Source organism: Oryzias latipes, chromosome 4, assembly GCF_053564925.1.
Source record: "Oryzias latipes strain Hd-rR chromosome 4, Olatipes_Hd-rR_3.1".
NCBI classification, from domain to species: domain Eukaryota; kingdom Metazoa; phylum Chordata; class Actinopteri; order Beloniformes; family Adrianichthyidae; genus Oryzias; species Oryzias latipes.
In genome coordinates, this window is record NC_136240.1 from 21,910,903 (window position 1) to 21,932,925 (window position 22,023).

General features: G+C 37.0%; 2 protein-coding genes across 4 annotated transcripts in view; both read right to left on the minus strand.

Annotated features, from left to right (window-relative positions):
- Window positions 1-3,858: 3,858 nt before the first annotated feature.
- LOC144991912 (complement factor H-related protein 1-like) lies at window positions 3,859-21,379 on the minus strand. Of its 2 annotated transcripts, none has more exons than XM_078946128.1 (9): window positions 21,199-21,379; window positions 12,989-13,168; window positions 12,549-12,746; window positions 10,127-10,309; window positions 9,232-9,414; window positions 8,914-9,108; window positions 8,656-8,835; window positions 7,702-7,875; window positions 3,859-4,307 (listed from the first exon to the last, which is right to left on the minus strand). In XM_078946128.1, exons 1-9 carry the CDS (start codon window positions 21,266-21,268, stop codon window positions 4,114-4,116), a joined length of 1,557 nt encoding a protein of 518 aa, XP_078802254.1. In that variant the 5' UTR covers window positions 21,269-21,379; the 3' UTR covers window positions 3,859-4,113. The 2 variants fall into 2 exon arrangements, with proteins under 2 accessions (XP_078802254.1, XP_078802253.1); XM_078946127.1 differs by lacking the exon at window positions 21,199-21,379 and adding an exon at window positions 15,490-15,629.
- Window positions 15,562-22,023, minus strand: part of LOC144991910 (complement factor H-like) — a 245,652-nt gene continuing 239,190 nt past the window's right edge. Inside the window, exons 22-23 of one of the 2 annotated variants that reach the window (XM_078946123.1) lie at window positions 19,428-19,603; window positions 15,562-15,674 (exon numbers count right to left, since the gene is read on the minus strand). In XM_078946123.1, the coding sequence (XP_078802249.1) occupies window positions 15,636-15,674; window positions 19,428-19,603 (215 nt within the window). In that variant the 3' untranslated portion in view covers window positions 15,562-15,635. Of the gene's footprint in view, window positions 15,675-18,127; window positions 18,203-19,427; window positions 19,604-22,023 lie in introns of those variants that run through there. The other variant, XM_078946122.1, reaches the window with a different exon arrangement.

Sequence of the window (22,023 nt, forward strand, 5' to 3'; positions counted from 1 at the left end):
ATCCTCCCGTCTCTATCCTGCTTCTGGGTCCAGCCTCACTCAACCTAACAGATATCTGAAAAAGCTAATAAAAGTATTTTAAAACATTTTACCAACCAACCAAACAAGCAAAAACCAAGCAACCAAGCCACCAAACCAGCCAGCCAGCAATACTTTATTATTCCACAATAGGTAAAGGGGACATTTACACCCCTAAAACAGGGACTGGGTTGTGGGGCCAGAAAAGATGCCCAGACTTTTTGTTCTCAGAGAGCAACCTAACAGGATACTCCTGGGTCAACTGCATCGGCACCAACAAAAAAAAAAAAAACTTGTCATTTAAAGTTCACGAAAAAATGTTTAAATGTTTTATTCAGCTTTTCTTAAGAGAACATTTTGCTGTATTTGTTGGTTTGGAAATAGCAGCGGCTAAAAGAAACCTTTAAAGAGTGACCACAGCCAGCAAACTGCTGAGAATAAACTTACCAGGCATTGAAAACCATCAACACAGCAGGAGCTTGAAGGGGAACAAATATTGCTGTGAATAAGCAGCCCCTACAATTCTTACTTCACTCTTCTGCTGTTGGGTCACAAATACTGCCCATTTTTACATTTGAAAGTAATGTAAACATTATGTTGTACATATATCTTGTCAAACCAGGGTTTAAAAGCCCCAACAGTATGTCTGTTCTTGAGCCACAATGCACGGTTATTGCTCAACATAAAGAGTTTTATTTATTTATTCAGAGCAATTGACAGAACCAGTGTCAATCTGTCACTCTGTGCCTTAAATCCTGAGGCTTGTGTTTCCTCTTTTATCAGTTCAGTACAAGAGATCCATCCGTGCGATTCAAGCATCAGGCACGGCGCGTCAGTCCAGCAGCAGGGTGTTTTGAGCATCGCCTCTTCCATAAAAGGCCAGGTTCATTCATCATTCACTCAACCGGATGATAATTATTCTCTGTGATTATCTTATTTGGCACATCTGGTCGCTTCTAAATCAGCTGATGTCATTTCTCCATGCAGGGACACAAACTACAGTTACAGTGATTCAGAAACCACTGGAACCAGCAGTTGGAAGTCGACAGGGCGGCCGGATCTTCATCTCCGCCCCCTTCTTCAGATATTCCCGCTGCATCTCAATCAGTGCATGTGAAACCATGAATATTGAAATGGGGATAACCGGAAGAACACTGTATAATGAACATATTTTTAAGATATTGTCATTTTTAAATCTATATAAGTGTGTATACAAGTGTGATTTAAAAAGAATAGCAACATTATAAAAGTAAACTTTAGACACAGCTCAGTGGTGAGTTGTCTTTAGAACAGGCCTGCTGGCGACTTATGTGGCCACTGGAGGTGACCTGGTGCCTGTGGGCACCATATTGGTGGCCCCTGGTCTATACCATGCAATTCTTAAGCCTTTTGTGGGAAAAAATGTCCATGCATGTGATAATATGCTACCTTTGGCACAAAAAAGAACGACTTTTAAAATAAAATTTGGGGAACCGGCTTTTGCTCCATGTAGGTGGCGCCCATTTCATGACATCTGCATTTTGCCCACGAAAACAAACAACATCTAAACTTTTGCAAAGATGGATTTGAATATTGTGCAAATAAAAAGAACGAGTTTTTGCCAACCACCACTAGCTCAGCAGAGAAAGTAAGTTTTTGTGTTAGCCTGGGGGCGGTGCTGGCAGCGCAGACTCTACCTGGAAGGGGCTGTTCTCAGCGGTCTATTTCAGATCATCGGTTCCGGGTTACAGCAGCACGCATGTGTGGCTCTCTGCAGCTATACAACTATCTTCAAATGACTTAAAAAGTAGATTTTCTCCAAAAGAGAGAGCTGACCATGGCCCCCAAGAAAAGCCAGGACTACGAAGGCCTTAAAAAGTCTATTGATGATCTCCAAGCGGCGTTGTATCCATTTATCGAACAAGTGACCGTTAAGCTAACTCCACTGACTGAACTGATGGAAGAGTTCCATAGATTTCGGGCTCAAAACGAGCAACGAGAAAACCGGTATTCTGACATTCTGGAGAAAAGACTGGACGATGTGGAACAACAAGTAAGGATGAATAATGTAATTCTCACTGGAGTACCGATCAAGCCTTGGGCAAAGCTGAACGCAGCTGGAGCTAGCACTGCTAATGCTAGCGCTAGCGTAGCTAGCAGTGCTGAAACCCAGAGCGGTGCAGAGTCTCTGGAACGACAAGTGGAGTCATTTCTCACGTCTAAAGGGATTTCCCTGGATCTCAACACCATCGAGACCTGCCACCCGCTCCCCAGGAGAAAGGAGACGGATAAACCAGCGATCCTCATCAGGTATGTGAATCAAAAACACAAACTAGCTCTGACGAATCAAAGAAGAAATCTGAAAGGACTGCTGCCTATCTGAACGACCATCTGACCAGAAGGAATGCTGAAATCGCCAAACATGCACAGCTTCTCAGGAAGGGTAAGCAGATTGAGAACACTCGGGTTAAAGGCTGCAGGATTTACGTCAAACCACTCGGTCCACCGGACCGGTCCAAGGTTCTGGTTGTGAAGACCATGAAACACTCTTTGATTTATTACACCATGTTGTTTCAGACGTCTGTAATCATATACTTCTCAAAGAGTCATATAAGTTCAAAAATAATACGCCTAGATTCATCGCTCTCTCCATAAGTCTGACGTAACGGGATTAACAGCAGAGTCTGTGAGCTGCAGAAACTTGACCTCAACTTTCACCAAGCTGATATCAGCTGAAAAAGGATATGGACCTGAATCTAATGTCTGCAGACATAACATTGAAGACAACTATAAACTCTGTTTTGAACCCAGAAGATCAGCTGTCATTCAGCAGAAGAAGAAATACCAACCTTGGACAATCGACAGATTATGGACCCTTTTATTTTTCCATTACAACATTACTTTAATATATAATAATAATAATAATAATAATAATAATAATAATAATAATAATAATAATAAAAAAAGTAAAACAAATGATTAATCACTTATTGAAAATGGTTAAATTGATGCACGTTTAATGATATTACTTCACTTGCTCCTAAAATTGATAAATTGATTCAAAAATCTTTCCTAATGTAGCCTAATTTTGCACATGTTTTTAACTTTTGATACTTGATGAAATTTTGATATGAAAATCTCTGAAACAGTGTTGTGTATTTTACTGATATTGTATTATGTTTTAATCATATGAATGGCTTTTAAAAGTAACATAATCTGCATATATTTTAGATAACTGATCTGCATTTAACATGTTGATTTCTAAAATAGTTATTTTTTACATAATAATTAAATAATTCATCTTTGTCATGTGCTTTATCGATACCTTATGATTCTTAATTCTGTCTGATAATAGCTAGGAACCGGATATTGATAAATCATGTAATAAAATGGTTATAATGTAACGGGGTGGGATTATATAAGTTCGCTTCCTTCCACTCCCTTTCAAGCAATATTTATTAATATGTCTAATTAGCCTAAGTTTGATTAGTTACTGTATGAATGTATAACTGATTATTGTATTGCTTTTGTGTATTATTTCTACTTAACTGCTTGAAATAAACCATTTCAAATCAAATCAAAACTTAATTGCTTGAAATAAACCATTTCAAATGAGAACCCGCTCGTTTTTCTGGATTGGGATGAGCTGGTGCTCAGAGTGCAGGTTTTTAGAGGAATACTCAGAAATGCATGAATGGATAAAAGTATTGCTTGTATTGTGAGGAATGAAAATTAAAATACACTTAAAAGCTCAAAAAATTGATTTTACATGGTATAGGCCCTTTAAAAAAAAGAGTAAAAGATCGTTTCTTTAAATATTTGACATCTACTAAATGATTTGCACACAAAATAGACAACACATTTAAGAAAATGCATATTTTAATTCTGTGTATAGGACATTAGAATAGGACATTAGAATATTTGTTGTTACAATACATTTTGATCTTCAATGATAAAATTGATGACCAAAAACAATTAAAATGTGTTAAAAGAATTTTAATAATTTGATTTTTAATCTGAAATAAATGAATCTGCCTACAGAAGTTTAATAATGGCTCATTGAATATTAGGAGCTTGTGAGGCTGGATAAATCATACCAAGCTCTTTGAAAGCCTTTTACACACAGGTGGGTAACTGAATCACACCCTCAATACACTGCTGGCGCATAGCAACCCTACCATCATGTCTTTTTCCAGATTTACATCTGAATGTAAGGTGATGGTTATGTTGTGAATATATTTTGTCCAGCCAATCTTTAAGAATGCGAAGATTATTTATGTCCATCTCTTCTTGAGTCACGGTGCACGGTTCTGGAAAATAAATAAATTGTGTTTTATTATAGTAAAGAATATTTGAAAAATAAAATAACAAACACACACATAACACCAAACATATTTATACATGCATTACTGACACAATAAAATTTTGAGAAATGTATTTATCGAATATACAATACCTTCAAAATTATTATGCAAGTAATTTTTTTAAATAATTTTTTTAATCCTCAGTGCACAGCATAATTTTTATGTTACAAACCTTTAGAGTATACAGTAAATGTTATTGAGCAAACTTCATAACATTATTTTGTTTTTCAAAAAAAGAAAATCTTCAACGTTAGATTCTAAAGAAAGTAAAAATGGTCGTTTGTTGAATTTGCTGCATTAGGAGATCATATTTACTGAAATCAAAATCAAAGACATCTTAATAGGTCAAGTTACACTTTAACATGGGACAGATTCACAGCTGTTGCAGCTTCACAATTCTTGATTCCATATCATAGATATTTTGCTTGAGGATGCTTCAGAGATTCTCAAAAGTATAGAGATCAAAGGACGATAGGGGCCATTCCATCAGTTTATGTCTTTTTATGGTAAATGGCGTATACTTATAAAGCGCTTTCTGCCCTCTTTGGAATTCCCAAAGTCAGTCACAGACCCATTCACCCATGCACACACACATTCACACACTGGTAGCGGCTCCGCTGCCAAACACTGGCGCAAACCTCCCGCCAGAGGCAAGGTGGGATTCAGTGTCTTGCCCAAGGACACTTGCACATGCATGCAAGGCATCAAGGAATCGAACCTGCAATCTTACGATCATGGCTCGACCGCCCTACAGCTGCACCACGGCCGCCCATAGCTGCTCATAGCAGCAAATGATGGAGAGATATCCGTGAGATGGTGCATTATCATGCTTGAAAAATTACCTCTGAAAAGTATGTGGAGTTTCTGATTGACCATTGACCCGTAACAATGGGGTCAATGGTCAATCAGAATCCACATACTTTTCAGAAGGAATTTTTCACACCTACAGGGACGCTCAAGTGGTTGAGCAGCTTTCTCCACATGAATCTGGCCCAAAATCTGACTCTGTCACTTGCTGACCTTAGAACAGTGTTAGGACAGTGTGACCATTCACCAATCACCTTTTCCTCCATCCATCTGGACCATCTAAAGATATATGGGAATCATCATCCGTGAACAAGACTGTTTGAAAATTAGTCCTTATGTATTTCTGGGTCCACTGCCACCATTTCTGCTTGTGAATGTTGTTTAAGGGTGGCCGAATAGAAGGTAAATGTATAACTGCAGGCCTCTGCAGGATCCTACACCTTGATGTTCGTGGAACTCCAGAGACATCAGCACATTCAAATATGGGTTTGCTGCTTTGTAATGGTATTTTAGCAGCTGCTCTCTTAATTTGATGCCCGAACCCATGTGTGCCTGAATCAGCCTCAAATCTCTTAATACTATGATGATCACGTTTAAGTTTCTTGAAATATCCAAGGTTTTTATACCATGTCCAAGGTATTAAACTATTTCACGCTGTTTGGCAGCAGAGAGATCCTTTCTCTCCCATATTACCGTAATTTCCGGACTACAAGCCGCTATTTTTTTTCCTGCGCTCACAGCCCTGCGGCTTTTTTAGTGACGCGGCTAATTTTTAAATGTAATTGACGGCCACCATGTACGTACTTTCGGACTCAGTGAATGATTTGAATTTTTTATATAAAACCAAGCACGAGTCATTTGTTTTTCAATACACTAGACAGCCAAACAGCATGGACCTCACTTCAGGTCTTAGACACTTCAGGCATGGTTCAACAAAACGAAACACGCATGCCCGGCCGCATCCCAGAATCCTTTGTTGCCATTAGACCCAACGTGCACGTGATCGCCGCTACAATATGATGAAGCTTTCAAGTTAAAAACAATCGTTAAAAGGAGCGTGAAAAAATCCACCATCACCAACGGGTTTGGAAAAGCTGGTCAGCTGCGTGACGGAGAGAACAGCGCATGCTCAGGAGTGAATTTACCTCAGAATCATAGTGACTCGGCTGGCTGCACGTAAATATGTGGGAATAACATCAGCCTTTATTTTGTCGGGACACGACTGGAAACACAAATCCACGTGATCGTTTTAACGGTTTCTGAGGACTGACCGGAATTTTGCATTGAAAAGCTCACAGCCTCCGTGTGAGCTGGAGACATTTTCTCTTGCTGCTGCTCGTTCACATAGAGCTGCGGGGCCAATGGCAGTCTGAAGGCTCCCAAACGTAACAACACATCCGCCCCTCATCCACAAAACGTACAGTATTAAGTCCGATTGCTCTGCACAGACACAATTTGCTCCTCCCTGGAGCCGCCCTGGCCAGAGGTGAGAAGATAGGAAGGGGAGCGCAGAGGCGTCCGCGGAGCAACAGCGTTTGTTGTGGAAGGAAACTTCTGACGCACGCGCCGCGCTGAGGCGCTGGTATCGGGCTGAGGCGCGCGCTTTTCAGTCGGCGCTGCTTTATTTTACTGGTGTGTTTTTTTAACCAGCCCTGTTACTCCCACAACGCTGCCGCGACACAAGCGGAAGGAGAGCTGTTCCCGTTCACCCCTCCATCCACTGCTGCTACTTGCTTGCTCATTCTTAAACATGTGCAACAGTGTGGCGAGCCGGGCGTTGGCCCCGCCTTTAGCCCCTTAGACTCATGGGAAATGGGGGATCGCGGATGTAAATTTCCTCATCATAACTGAGGGACGTAATGTTGATTGTATGGTTACTGTTTGTAATTTTATGTATGATACCTAGATTGTCAATAAGTAAAAAAAAAAAAAAAAAAAAAAAAAACATAACTGAGGAACTTGTGAACAGAATAGACGTCCATGCTGTTTGGCAGTTGTGGGTATACTCAAATGCATGAGCCTGAGACAAGGCTGACTCCTCCCAGTGTGGTAATGAATCACACTTACGTACGGAGGCAGGATGTGATTTGTCAGGTTTACTATGTTGCCTAATAAATGCGGCTTTTACTCTGACACGGCTTGTGCATGTTTAAAAGTAGTCAAACACCTGAAAATGGGTGGGTGCGGTTTGTAATCGGGTGCGCTTTGTAGTCTGGAATTTACGGTACTTGAACATGTTCCTAACAATGTTGAATGTTCTTCTTTAGTAGGTTTTCCTTAAATAGAATGTGATGTTTTATAATGCTTTCTAAATTAATGATTCTGTTGGTCATTTTTTTAAGTTACCTGTAATCTTTTTAATAATGTACATTTTTGTGTGACAGTGACGTTTTTAGCATTTTCATGTTGTTTACTCCTTAATAATACACTTGTAATGTGATTTAGAATGTTATCAGAAATATTATTATGCTTGTTTTGAAAAACAAGTGCTGAGGATTCTAAAAAACAAAATAGATGATTAAGTTGAACTTACTGATGCATCTTACACGTCCAGTCCATTGCCCATTCCTGCAGGTTAGTGGCCCTCCTTCCATTGCATAGTGTCTTGGACAAACATATTCAGCTTTCTCACCCTCTCCGTATTCAGGTTTAGTTCTCATTATATCTCCATCTTCAATTGGGGGTGGAGGGGAACATCGGTTTTTAGCTACAAGAATGTGGGAAATTTAAAAAGATTTTTGGTAATGTTTATCAGCTGTAAATAAAAATTCATACTTAATTTTGATGTTAGACTAATTCAAGGTTTCATTTCACAATCTAGGAGAAAGCTACAAGTTAAAAAGAGTACTCGTGAGACACACATGTAAAGATTAGGGTAAGTTATAGTTATGTGTGTCTATTTAGACAAACAGGCAATAGGGTTTGTTTGATTAGATAAATCCCGTGGATGACTTTTTCAATTTCAGTATTTCAACTTTTTGTAAAAATGGATTGACATAAAAAAAGAAAAGAAAACAACCTAGCAAAGATTGGAAAAAATGTAAGACTTTTAATTGCGCTTTATGGTCGTGAAAATACGGGTATGTATCTGTGTTATGATGACCTAAAAATCATTTCTGAAGACACAAACTATCTGTGCAAGTTTGCAAAATATCTGTTACAGCCAAGTATTTTTAACCTATGCAAAAAGGTTTAGCTGCCACAAATCTCTTTAACAAAATAAAAAAATAAAAAACAATATGCAAAAAAAAACAAAAATGTCTGCACTGAAACTTTTTCTTTTTCCCAGATAACAATTATACTGTTGTAACATAGAAATGTCTAAAACCAACAGCAGTTGCTTTGTTTTCTTCTAAGTTTATAAACTTGTTTCATTTTTTATTAAATAAAGAGTCCAATTATTTTATTTTACTCTTTCTTCTACATTAGTAAAGGCCAATTTAAAAAAGAAGGCTACTTAAAAGTAACATCGTGGCTGTCACAATACCTTCACATAGTCGCTCAGGCATCCATCCATCTCTGGTACATATAGCCTGAGTAACACCATCTGGTTTCTCATAGCCAGATTTGCAAGAATAATTTGCACGGCCATTTACTCTACTTTGTTCCAATGGAATATAAAAGGAAAAAAGATATCGGTCTCGCCGGAGTTCATGACATGAAATATCTAGAAAAAGAGAACGCAGTAATAAGGAAAACTTCATTTTTCTGTTGTTTGAAGTTGAACAATTTCTTTTTTTTTTACCTTGGCATTCCGGTCTGATGTCCCATTCTCCATTATCCTTGCAGGTAACAACTCTTCTGGTTGTTTTCATGTCTACAATCCAGCGATCCCCCTCACATGTGACTGTTAACGTGTCACCAGGTGAGAACACGTTTCTGTCATAACGGTTAAATGTTGTTCCCTGGATTGGTGGCAAATTCAATTTACATAGTATTGCTGAATTTAATAAATAAAAAATAAAAAACAAAAAACAGAGCAGATTATTTGTTAGATTGTTGGACCTAGACAGAACTTCAATCAGTTACAAACCTCAAATTTGAAAATTAAGTTTACACTTACGTAAACATTGAGGTGTGGGGCTCCACACTGCTTCAGACCCAACTTTTATGCACCTTGAACGTCTTTCATCAGCAGCTTTGTATTTGTTGTCACAAACAAAATTCAGATAATCATCTTCTTTGTACACTTTAGAACCCTCAGTAACACGGCCGTGAATAATCTGAGGGGTGTCACATGTCACCTCTGTAGAAAGGACACACCAGCATTAATTTAATTTCTTTTATTTTAAAGCAGCAGAGCCGCTTCAAAATCAGAACATTTCAATGTAAGCATGAGCAGATATTGCATTATTAGCAGCAAGTTATAATAAAAAATCAAACATATCAACAGGTGTTCACAAAACACCTTACAGTATTTGTTTACTAAATTCCACTTGTGGGCATTTTAACAATGTACAATACCTTTTTTTTCCTACAAAACTTTTTTCTGCTTTTGGAAACCTTTTATTTCAGAAGGCAGTTATAAAAATATATATATATATATATATATATATATATATATATATATATATATATATATATATATATATATATATATATATATATATATATATATATATATATATATATATATATTACCTTTAACATCCTTCTATTTTGTAAGGCAGACCTAGTCTGTCTTACAAAAACAAAATAAAGTTGGGATTTAAAGATATACAGTTTTTAAAGGCACCGATCCATTTTTCAACAATGATTGTTTCTTGACCAGAGCACCTTATTTTTTTCAGTTATCCTTTTTTTATTTTGTCTTTGTATTCAGTAACTTATTAAATTATTGTTGTTTTTAGTTATTTTTTAGTAGAACACAGATATATCAAATATGTAATTTAACCATAAATATGTCAAAATTATTTGCGGAGATGACTCAATTCTTTGCAGTCACAGCATTACTGTACCTGTGCATTCAGGGACTTCTCCACTCCATTTACCCGACTCATCGCAATAAATCTCAGTCGGTCCTTTTAAAATCTCACTGCGGGATTTGCAGCTGAATAGAAGAGCGTTGCCATACGTTCCATCCTCTGGATCTCCAGTCACCAAGATTTTGTCGTTTACCGTGAGTGATTGGCATTTCACAGCTGAAAAAAACCGACAACAGTGAAACATTGAAATGAATGCTCAAAAAAAAAACTAAATTAGGACAGAAGAAAATTAAGTAAATAAGTAAAGCTATACACTTATAAAACACTAACATTATCAATTATATTTCAACTCACTTTTAAAATAACCTGAAAAAAAAATAAACCGAGTTCCAGCCAGGGTTAAACACTATTATTCACTATAACAGGAATCTCCAACTTTTAACGCTAAAGTGCCATTTGTTTTATTTATTTATTTAACTAAATTAGAGACAGCGAAACATTACATTATCAATAATATTTCAAATCACTTTTAAAATAACCTGAAAAATAAATAAACCGAGCTCCAGCTAGGGTTAAACACTGTTATTCACTAGAACAGGAGTTTGCAACTTTTAACGCTAAAGAGCCATTTGTTCCAGTTCTCTACTGACCAGTTTTATAAACAATTAAAAAAACAAACAATAAAAGAGTATGATTTATGGTTGTATGAAAAAAATATTTAAAAAATAAACTAATTATGAACATAATGTGCCACTGTTACAGTCTGACCAGACCATCCATCCTTTCTCCAGTTCTTCTTTGAGTCCCTGGTATTTCTCCAGTTTCTTCTTCCTGATGTTTCCGTCACTTGGTACTGAAACATCCACCACACCGGCTTTCCTCTGTTCTTTATCTAGTACTACCTAGTGTGGTTGGTTCGCCATTGCCATCCTGTTAGTCTGGATCTGGAAATTCCACAATATATTTGCCCTCTTATTTTCTACCACCTTCAGAGGTGTTTCCAATTTTAATAATAATAATGGATTGGATTTATCTGCGCTTTTCAAGACACTCAAAGCATTTCCATTGTGTCCATTATTCATTCACTCCTCATTCATACTTGGTGATGGTGAGCTACTGTTGTAGCCACAGCTGCCCTGGGGCAGACTGACAGAGGCGTGGCTGCTAGTTCGCACCTATGGCCTCTCTGACCATCACCGGGATCATTCATGCACAACCTGTGGAGCCACACTGGAGGCAAGGAGGGTGAAGTGTCTTGCCCAAGGACACAACAACATTTTGGCTGGGACCGGGGATCGAACCGCCAACCCTTCGATCATTGGACAAACCGCTCAACCACCTGAGCCACTGTCGCCCCACTGGACTGGAAACTTTGGGGTTTCCAGTCAATATTCTGCACACATGTTCGTGTATATTATTCCAGCCACATCATGAGAAGGAATGTTGGAGATGCTTAATGCTTAATCAATTATTGAAGACGGTTAAATTGATGTCTAATGATATTACTTTACTTGCTCCAAAATTTAAAAAAAAATCATGATTTTTCCTAATGAAACATAATTTGCACATATTGTTATCTTTTGATACTTGATCAATTTTTGCTATGAAGATTTTTGAAACAGATTTTTGAAACAGTGTTATGTCTATTTTACTGATATAGTATTATTTTTTAATCTTATACATGATTTTTATAATGAACATACTCTGTATATATTTTAGATAACTGATCTGCATTTACCATGTAGATTTCTAAAATTTTTATTTTTTACATAATCATTTAAGTAATTTATCTTTGTCATGTGCTTTATTGATGCCTAAGAATTCTTAATTCTGTCTGATAAAAGTTAAGAACCGGATAATGATAAATCTTGTAGTAAAACGGTTATGGTAGAACAGAGATGAGGTTATAAATTCGCTTCCTTCCATTCTCTTTCAAGCAATATTTAATTTTATGTTTAATTATCATAAGTATAATACGTCATTGTATGAATGTATAACTGATTATTGTAATTTTTTTGTATATTATTCTTATTTGATTGCTTGAAATAATCCATTTAAAATAAAACATTTTTTATTAGGTTTGACAATAACATGTTAAACCTAAAAATGATATGGGCAATAATATTAACTAAGGTCCAGGTTTGACTGAGCTTTACAGAAGCAATGGTCCAGCTTTAAATAAATGATGTGGTATCACACCAGTTTCATATGTGTTACTAAGGAAGAATGAATCAAATTAGAACAAAACATTGTTTTCCTTTCTAATTTAACAGTTTTGGTTGACTCTCTCGTCTGTATAAATGTTAAGTTCAACTGCGCTTTTTAAATTGTTTTTATGATTACTGAGAAAGACATTGTTCAAATACATCTCATGTTCTCATAATTGTTGCTGTTCTTTGCTTAGAAAATTAGATTAAGATGATTTCAAATCAATTGTACTCTAGTCTGTATTTACCTTCACAAGAGGGTACTGGTTTATTCCACTGTCCGTCTCTGTCACAGATCAACACTGAACTGCCATTTAGACGTTTGTCAGGATCATCACAGCCGAATAGTAGGACATGACCAGGAGGTATTGGACTGTTGTCTTCTGGTAACCCGTTAATTCTGAGCCCTCCATGAGCAGAAGGGTGCTCACAGCTGGCTGTGGATGCTGATAACACAGAATGGATTAAGCAGTTATGAATTTTAAATACAATGCATGTTTATCTCTGAGACTATTTTCAATCTTCTATGAAAGTAAATAATGAAAGAATTACAATAAATACAAACTTGAAATGATCTTGATTATGTGCCTATTTATGTGAACATCTTTGATCAAGTTTTTTAAATGATAATCCTGATGAACTTTTCCATCAAATAGTACATAGAACAATGAAAATATATTTCACTCACAGTAGCAAGATTCCTGACGGAGAGTCACCCAGCCTTCACTGCTGCACACATATTTAATGGGCAGGTCTGATGTGAAACCAGTGTCACATGTGAAGAGTATGGTCTCACCTAGCTGATACACATCTTTTCTGGTCTGTTCTGACACATGTGCATTGAGCACACCAGGGAGCCGTGAACATCCTAAAAGATAAAAAGAAAAGAAAAGAACACACACAATGTTTTCATATTTAACAGGAATATCCTGCAGAAATGAGTATTTGAATTTGTAAGTTCTCCCACTGAGACATCATGGAGAGGTCAGACATTTTCATCTTAGGGTCATGCCCATGAGACAAAATCTAAAAAAAATAATCTAGAAATCACATTGCATGTTTTTTTTAAATATTTTTTTGTATATGCTAGAGGTGTAAATATGTATTTGAACACCTGCCTACACATAAAGACCTGTTAGTCTTCCTTTAAATAGTCCAACTCCACTCCACTTATCATCCAAAAATAGAAGCAACTGCTTGAGGTCATTAGCTGCATAAAGACACCTGTCCACCCGATAGAATCAGTAAGAGTCCAACTGCTAACATAACAAGACCTAGGGGCTGCCCAAAGAGACCTCCACAAGGCTGGAAAGCGCAACAAGGCAATTGCCAAACAGCTTGGTGAAAAAAAAGATCCACTGTTGAAACAATTATTAGAAAATAAAAGAAGCTAAACATGACTATAACTCTCCCTCTGACTGGAGGAGCTGGTCAATCGACCCTTGTGCCATCCTATGGGGTCCAGACGACCCGATCGTGTTCGTTGACGTGTTCTCCCTAGCATGACACAGGTGGATAAAGGTGAGGAGGATTTTGTTTAATCCATTGCTGCTGTTGAAGATCACAAATCATTGAAGAAAAAAGGTTTAGTGCACTGTCTTGGGGGGTCCAGATGACCCCAGTCCCAATGTTAAAGTGCCTAGGATAGCACAAGGGTTAAAAGAGCTGGGACCGCTGTTTCCAAGGTTACTGTTGGTAATACACTAAGACGTCATCATCTGAAATCATGCACAGAAAGTTCCCCTGCTTAAACCAGGACATCTCCAGGCCAGTCTAAAGTCTTTTAAAGTTAAAGTCCCATTATCTGTCAAACACCTAGGTATTCTCCATGTTTGACCCATCCCCTTGGGTTAGCTGCCAACCATTTGGTGGTATAACCCCCAAAATCCAACCCCTTAAGGGTGAGTGTCAAGCAGGGAGGCATTGAGTCCCTCGGCCTGAATTTGAACTCACGACCTTCCGGTCTGACACTCTACCACAAGGCCACTGAGCTGGTCAGTGGTTTTATAATGATAACTGGTTAACATGTGCCTTTAGTATAACTAACAAGTGTAGGATAGAAGAGCGTCTCAACTCTTGAGACTCTGAGAAGGATAATAGTTTCTTTCCATATTGACTTTACATTGATATGCAACATAATACAAATCTTTTTTTCCCTTTTCTTTCTTTTTTCTTTGTTCTGTCCAACAACTGAGCAACTGATTAGAGCTGAAGGCCTTTTGTGTTGGAAAGGTTTTACTATCACAAAAAGAGGTTATATAACTTTGAAAAACCAGAGTGTAAATTTGTATAAATATATATAATATATATAAATAAGTATAAATATATAATTTTTTTTTCTTTGTTGTTGTTCTTTGTTGATAAGAATGACGGTACTGCGATTTAGCTGCAGCTATAACTGTTTCAGGAAAAGTCCCGCCCCTTTAACTCTCTCCGCCAATCATTCTTGAAGGCTTAATCACATGTCATCAGTCTGACCAATCAGAAGTGGTTAAAGTCTTAACTTCCTTGTTCCAATTTAGCTCACAAAGTCACTCAGTTCTAACTAAAATACCAGCCAAAGCTCGTCTTTAGCGGTGTTGCCTTCCACAGAATCCGGGATCAGACCGTGGAACAAATGAACAAAACAATGAAGCTCTGAAAAGCCATCTACGGACGTTTTATGCACTACATCTCCCATGATGCATCCTTTTTAAACGTCTTGAAACAGCAAGAAACACACAGTTTGTAAATTTTCTAACTTAACTTTTATGTCATCTTTTAGAAAAAAAACAGCTGCAACTTCCTGCTTTTTCTGCCACAATTATCACAAAAATGCACGTGAGATTGCAGGGGGGGGGGGGGGTGATAAATACAGGCTATGAGTTTCTGCTTTTTTTCTTCTTCTGGATGCTCAAAAAAGGTTCAAAAACACTGTCCTACTACACAAGCACTTTTTCAACTCATTCAACGAAAATTCCAAATAGATTTTTTACCACTGAAGCTTGCTTAATGAGATCTACAACACTTTTTACTGATGATTACCTGTAAACACCTTGGACAGCTGCAAAAAGTGCTAGAAAAAAGACTGTGTGGTTGAGGATCAACAATAGCAAATGTTAAGCTAAAAAAACAAGACAAATAAACCAAAAAACAAAACAAGAACTGTGAGATTACGAAAATTGATTAGAGATCAGTCGATTTACCTACCATTTTGTGACAAAGAGATCTGCAGAAGATTCAGAAGCTGAAAAGTCAAAAGAGTCAGCCACAGTTTCATGGTGTCAGAGATCTGAGAGTGCTGTTGTTTATGGGACAGTTCAGGAGTTTTTCTTCACTATGGATCCAACTGCACATCACATGGACTGCCCACTGAAATTGCATGATGCATTGCACTGAAATACACCCACAAGGACCGTCTTACTTCAAATATTGACTGCTGCAGAGAACTTTGCTCACAAACAAGTCTTTTGGAACTTGCTATCTTTTTGTGCAAGGCTAGATACATGTTTGAGATCTGAACAAAATGTATGCTGTACTCAAAGTTCTTGAACAGTGTTTTATTTCTAATTAACTCACATTAAGAGTCTGTTGAGTATCACACCTGTCCTCATAGGGCGAGCTATGTTATCAGTACTGTGTAAATGTAATCACATTTAAAATGACAAAAATCTGCTCAGGTCTTAGATAAAAACCTTTTTAAATCATATTTGTTGGAATGAGGTGACATTCTGATCAAGCTACAATGAGGATCAGATGTGGTTTTTGAAGATTTTATTATTTGTCTAACATGTAAACTCCCTTCTGATAATAGTGAGGACTGAAAGAGGTACATCAGTACTAACCACACTTTCTGATTGTTTTTATGATTATCCAACTGACCAAAGTAGGAGAATACATTTGTCTGCTGTTAAGCCAAACTCTACTCAGTTATCTGAATTTAAAAAGTGATATGAAACTAAAATATCTTTGTCTTCACTTGAATAAAAAGAACTATATATTTCTGTGGTCCTATTTATTTTAGAAATTGTGTTTGCTGTAATTTGTGTGTATAACCATGATAGTGGTCTTCTGCCTTAAATGTTTTTAATTCCCAATGAACTGACCATTGGTGGCTGACAGAGTTTACAGGAAATAAGTAAGGGTTAATGGCCGACGAAGTGTGCGTTTATTACTTTTTAACGCACGCCATGGAAGCCTGGTTGCTTCCGCGAAGTGCGTTAAAGAGTAATAAACGCACACTTCGAATGCCATTAACCCGCTTATACCATGATCAGTTACAAAAGCAATACATATTAACCAGGTTTTAGTCCTTAATTCTTGCTTTTTTTTCGATTTGGATAGCTTTTCTCACAAAAAGCGGACTATATGTTACGTGATGCGGCACATGCAAGTAATTTTTTTTTAATAGCCAGTGCACAGACAGCATAATTTCAATTTCAAACCTTTAGAGTATACATTAAGTGTTATTAAGCAAACTTCATAACAGTATTTAAAAAGAGAAAATCAACAACGTTAGATTCCAAATAAACTTAAAATGGTCGTTTGTTGAATTTGTTGCCATAGGAGGTCATATTTAATAAAATTAAAAGCTATTCTTCCATCCTAGCCCCTTACACTTACATGCTTCCCCCTGGGGAATGTCATCAGAAGCCACAACATCAGTTTTCATAGCTATGCTGATTATGCCCAGCTGACACTATGACAGATGACACAAGACCCATAGAACAACTTTTTAACTGTATTTTAGATGTGAAATTTAGTATGGCAATTAATTTTCTGCAGCTCAACCAGGAAAAAACTGAAATTTTAATTATCGGTCTTGAAGCTAAGAGAGAGAAACAGTTTCTGAAGCTACATGAACTTTCATTAAGTCATTCAGAAACAGTCAGAAACCTGGGTGTTATCTTCGACTCTAGGCTAACTTTTATCCCACGTATAAAACTATAAAACAGGTGGTTAAAAAAACATGCGTGTTGGAGATATCCCAAAGAAGTTATGAAATTATTATGGGATGGCCACACGACCTACAGCTTGGTGACCATTTTGTGGCGAACTCTGAAAATGGCGATGTTCGTGTTTTTTGACAATATGGGAAAACGACACTTTTGTTTGAGCGATTTTCACGAAATCGGATACACATGCCGCCAGCTTCATTTTAAAATAACCAAAGAAGTTTTGTTGACTTTTGACCTTGGGAAGAGGTCAAGGTGCTTGAATTTTCAAAAAAAAGCACCTTTAGTCCCACGAACAAACGGAAACTCGTCCTAGGGAGTTCTTGAAACTTCTTGAAATTTCTCGGGCATTAATGGCAAACTACTGTGGACAAAATGTTGGAATTGGAAGTTGTAGATTTTGAAAGGCGTGCACGTGGCGAATTCGCAACTGTTGCGATATTAGCTAGCTCGCACATTTTTTATCAGAATGTCGTGAAAATGAAATATGCAATTCCTTGGCCCACACTGAACAAAACAATGTCACATATGACAACATCAATAAAGGAATGTGGGCGTGGTAAACGAAAAACGATCGCAAAAAAAAGTGCTGATTCGGCTAAAAAAATACATTTCTAATTTTTCTTTAAGATTCAGCTAACAAAACCCAGATAACTTCGTTGGATATATCCAGACAAAGTTTTGAAATCAGGCGGCCATTTTGTGCCAAAATCTGCCATTTTGAGATTTTCGCGTTTTTACACAATATGGAAAAATGAAATTTTTTTGGAGCTACCTTCATGAAATTTGACTCACATGTCCCTAGCGTAAGTCTATAATCACCTCTGGAGTTTAGTCAACCTTTGACCTCGGGAAAAGGCCGCCATCTTGAATTTTCCACAAAACACACCTTTACCACGGATTCAAACTTAACTTGTCGTTGTAATTTTCATTGATCGTCTCAAAACTTTTTGGGCATCAATGGCAAGCTACAATGAAAAAAATGTTGGAATTAGAAGTTGTAGATTTTGAACCGCGTGCGCGTGGCGAGCTAGCAAAGTGGCGCACCGTTGTAACTCCTATATTTTTCATTGGAATACTTTGAAATTTGAATGCATGTCAGGAACTGAACATAATTAAAAACACTGGATATGGACATATAAGGAATGTGGGCGTGGTTAGCAGAAAACCACTGTTGGTAAGGACAACAAAAAGTTTACTTTTTCCGATTCGTCTGAAACTGATGCCGATCTGTTTGTCATCCCAAGGCGACTAAAACATAAAATAGTTGCTATGGAGATAAAATCAACAGAAAAGATGCAATTTTGAAAAAAGTGAAATTATTTATCAACTTCTGACATATAGCCCTCATCAATGGAGCGATGTGTTTTTCTGAGTCAGTTGATGATGGTGATGGCTATCTAGCACTTTTAGCTATGACCATAACTAGCATAGCTAGCATAATTAGCATCTTAAACAATGTTTTTTTCTGAGAGAGTTAATGATATTGATCGCTATGCTAGCACTTTTAGCCACATTAGCATAGTTTGCATAGTTAGCATAATTAGTAAATGCAGCTTTGACTAGCCTTGATCAAAGGTGGCGGCAGTGAGGGCGGCGCTGGTGCGTAGAGTTGGGCGTGGAAGGCGGGTTGCGTCTGCGGGCCATAAAACGCCGCTTGCGGCTTTAATTTTTATTACTTTTATTTATTTATTTACTTATTTATTTATCTATTTATTTATCGATTTTATCTTGATTTATGAACTTGAACTAGATTTTTAACACGTTATTTAATTTACCTTATTTCAATGTTTTATTGTTTTTATCGATATGTTTACTTTTTCCTTCTCATTTTTATTTTCGGTGCTTCTTCAGTTGGGACCTCTCCCTCTGGGTCGGCTGCTGTTCAGCCACTGGGGCTCTGGATGGGAAACTACATCACCACTTAGCTGCGGTGGAGCGGTCCCCGCTTGTCATGCTGCATTTGGCTGTCTATGGAGTGTGGATGTTACAACATGTTATAAATCATTCTTGCAATTTACCAATCTATTGGCCGACAGAATTTTAGACATCTGAGATGTTTTCCCCTTTCTTGGCCTGTTCATTTTAATTAATTAACATTTCATTGCCTGTTAAAACGTAGTAAACAAGTAGCTCTTTTAGGAAAAATAAATCACATTAAACCCATGAAAGTGCACAGAGAATATCATTTACCTCCACATCTTGGAAGTTGATCACTCCAATCTCCACTTTCCAAACATTCAATCTCTGCATTCCCTTGAAGGAATTTTCCTTGTTGACTGCATTCAAACCTTGACTTTTGTCTCTTCCTCCCTCTACAGGTGTCATCAGGTGTAGGATTTGTGGTATGTTTGGCATCTCACAAGTTTCTGTTATAAAGAAGACAATTTTTTTAATTTTTAATCACATGTATCAAGGAAATATTAAAGCATTGTTAAAAATGATTTGCCATTTTAAGTCATCAGAACTATGCAACCAAAATCCATTTTTTCAACCTCCCACAACTTTGAGACAAACATACTTGTGCAAGTTGGGAAGGCTGAACTCCAAAGTCCTGTGTCTAATCATTCAATTTCATTAGCTCCTTCTAGTTCAAACTCAGAGTTGCAGAGTAAACGTATGTTTCCTCCTGATTTCACTTTGGAGATGGATGGATAGGTTTTTGGAATGTTACAAGGAGGACTTGCATTGATTGAAAAAATAAAAAAAGAAATGAATTCCAATTAGTCATTTAAAAATTCAACATTCGTAATGAAGTTTGATTGTTGGAACTAGACAAACTTAATATTTAATAAATAAATTTACACTTAGGTAAACATTGGGCTCCACACTGCTTCAGACCCAACTTGTATGCATCTTGAACGTCTTTCATCTGCAGCTTTGTATTTGTAGTCACAGACAAAAGTCAGATAGTGGTTTTCTTTGTACACTTTAGGACGATCAGTAACACGGCCGTGAGCAATCTGAGGCGTGTCACGTCACCTCTGTAGAAAGGACACACCAGTATTCATTTTCATTTCCTTTTTAAAGCAGCAGAAACCACATCAAAATCAGAATATTTTAATTTAAGCATAAGCAGATATTGCATTAATAGCAGCAGGTTGTCATAAAATAGTATATGTATGCATATGTATGGTCTACTATATTCTACTTGTGGACATTTTAACAGTATACAAATAACTTTTTCTTTTGCCTTCATCACTTTTTTCTGTTTTTTTGGAAACCTATTATTTCAGAAGGCAGTTTTATAATCAATTAAAAACACAATAAAAGGTGTACCCCCAAAAGATATTCCTTAAATATGCATGATACCCACTCAACATCCAGAAAGATTTTGTGTTTCACAATTTACTGCCTGGGAGACTTGTGGCATTGGAACACGTCTGTGTCCTCCAGAAAGAGCTGGTGAAGGTGTTTGGGAAAAGGCAGGTCTGGGAACCCTCATAGAAAGTGCCACTTTTACAGTCTGGACCCCAGACTCAAGTGAAGGATAATGGATGAATTGATGAATGTACTACTGACCACAAACCTGACGCTACGGTAATCAAAAGAATGTAAAAATTGGAGCTAAAGCTCAAGTGTTAAAAGGTCAATTGGATTAAATATGTTTAATTTCACTACCTTCTGTTGTATGCAGTACGTTACACACACTAGTGTGAAGTCAGTTTTTTTTACTGTCTACCATTAGTCTGCTATTGCACCCATATTGTAGTACACAAGGACCTTTCCAACTCATTCATCGTTTTGATTTAGATTAGAAAATTCCAAGATTCTGCTGCTGATTACCTGCTGATCACCTTGGACAGCTGGAAAAAGAGCTAGAAAATAAAACTGTGGCTTATTATGAGGACCAACAATAGCAAAGGTTAAGTTAAGAGAACATAAAAAATATACCAAAAAAAAAAAACACAAAAAGATTGTGGGGTTTTGGAAATTGATAAGACATCAGAATAGATTTTCTTACCATTTTGTGACAAAGAGACCTGCAGAAGATTCAGAAGCTGAAAAGTCAAAAGAGTCAGCCACAGTTTCATGGTGTCAGAGATCTGAGAGTGCTGCTGAATATGGGACAGTTCAGGAGTTTTTCTTCACTACGGATCCCACTGCACATCACATGGACTGCCCACTGAAATTGCATGATGCATTGCACTGAAATACACCCACAAGGACCATTATACTTCAAATATTGACTGCTGCAGAGAACTTTGCTCACAAATAAGTCTTTTGAAACTTGCTATCTTTTTGTGCAGGGCTGGATAAATGTTTGTGACCTGAATAAAATTTATGCTGTAATTAAAGTTCTTTAACAGTGTTTTATTACTGGATAATCAATTAACATTAAGAGTCTCTTGAGTTTTACAGTTATCCTCAGAGGGCGAGCTATTTTATCAGTACTGTGTAAATGTAATCACATTTAAAATGACAAAAAGGGGACCTTTGTCAATTTTTTTATTTACTGGAATGAAGAGACATTCTGAACAAGCCACAATGAGGATCAGATCTGGTTTTTTAAGATTTTATTATTTGTCTAACATGTAATCCTTCTGATAACAGTGAGGACTGAAAAAGGTACACCAGTACTAACCACACTTTCTGATTGTTTTAATGATTATCCAACTGACCAAATTAGGGGAATACAATTGTCTGTTAAGCCAAACTCTACTCAGTTATCTGGATTTAAAAAGTGAACTGAAATTAAAAGTTCTATGTCTTCACTTCAAGAAAAAAGAACTATATATTTCTGTGGTCCTATTTATCTTAAACATTTTGTTTGGTGTAATTTGTGTGT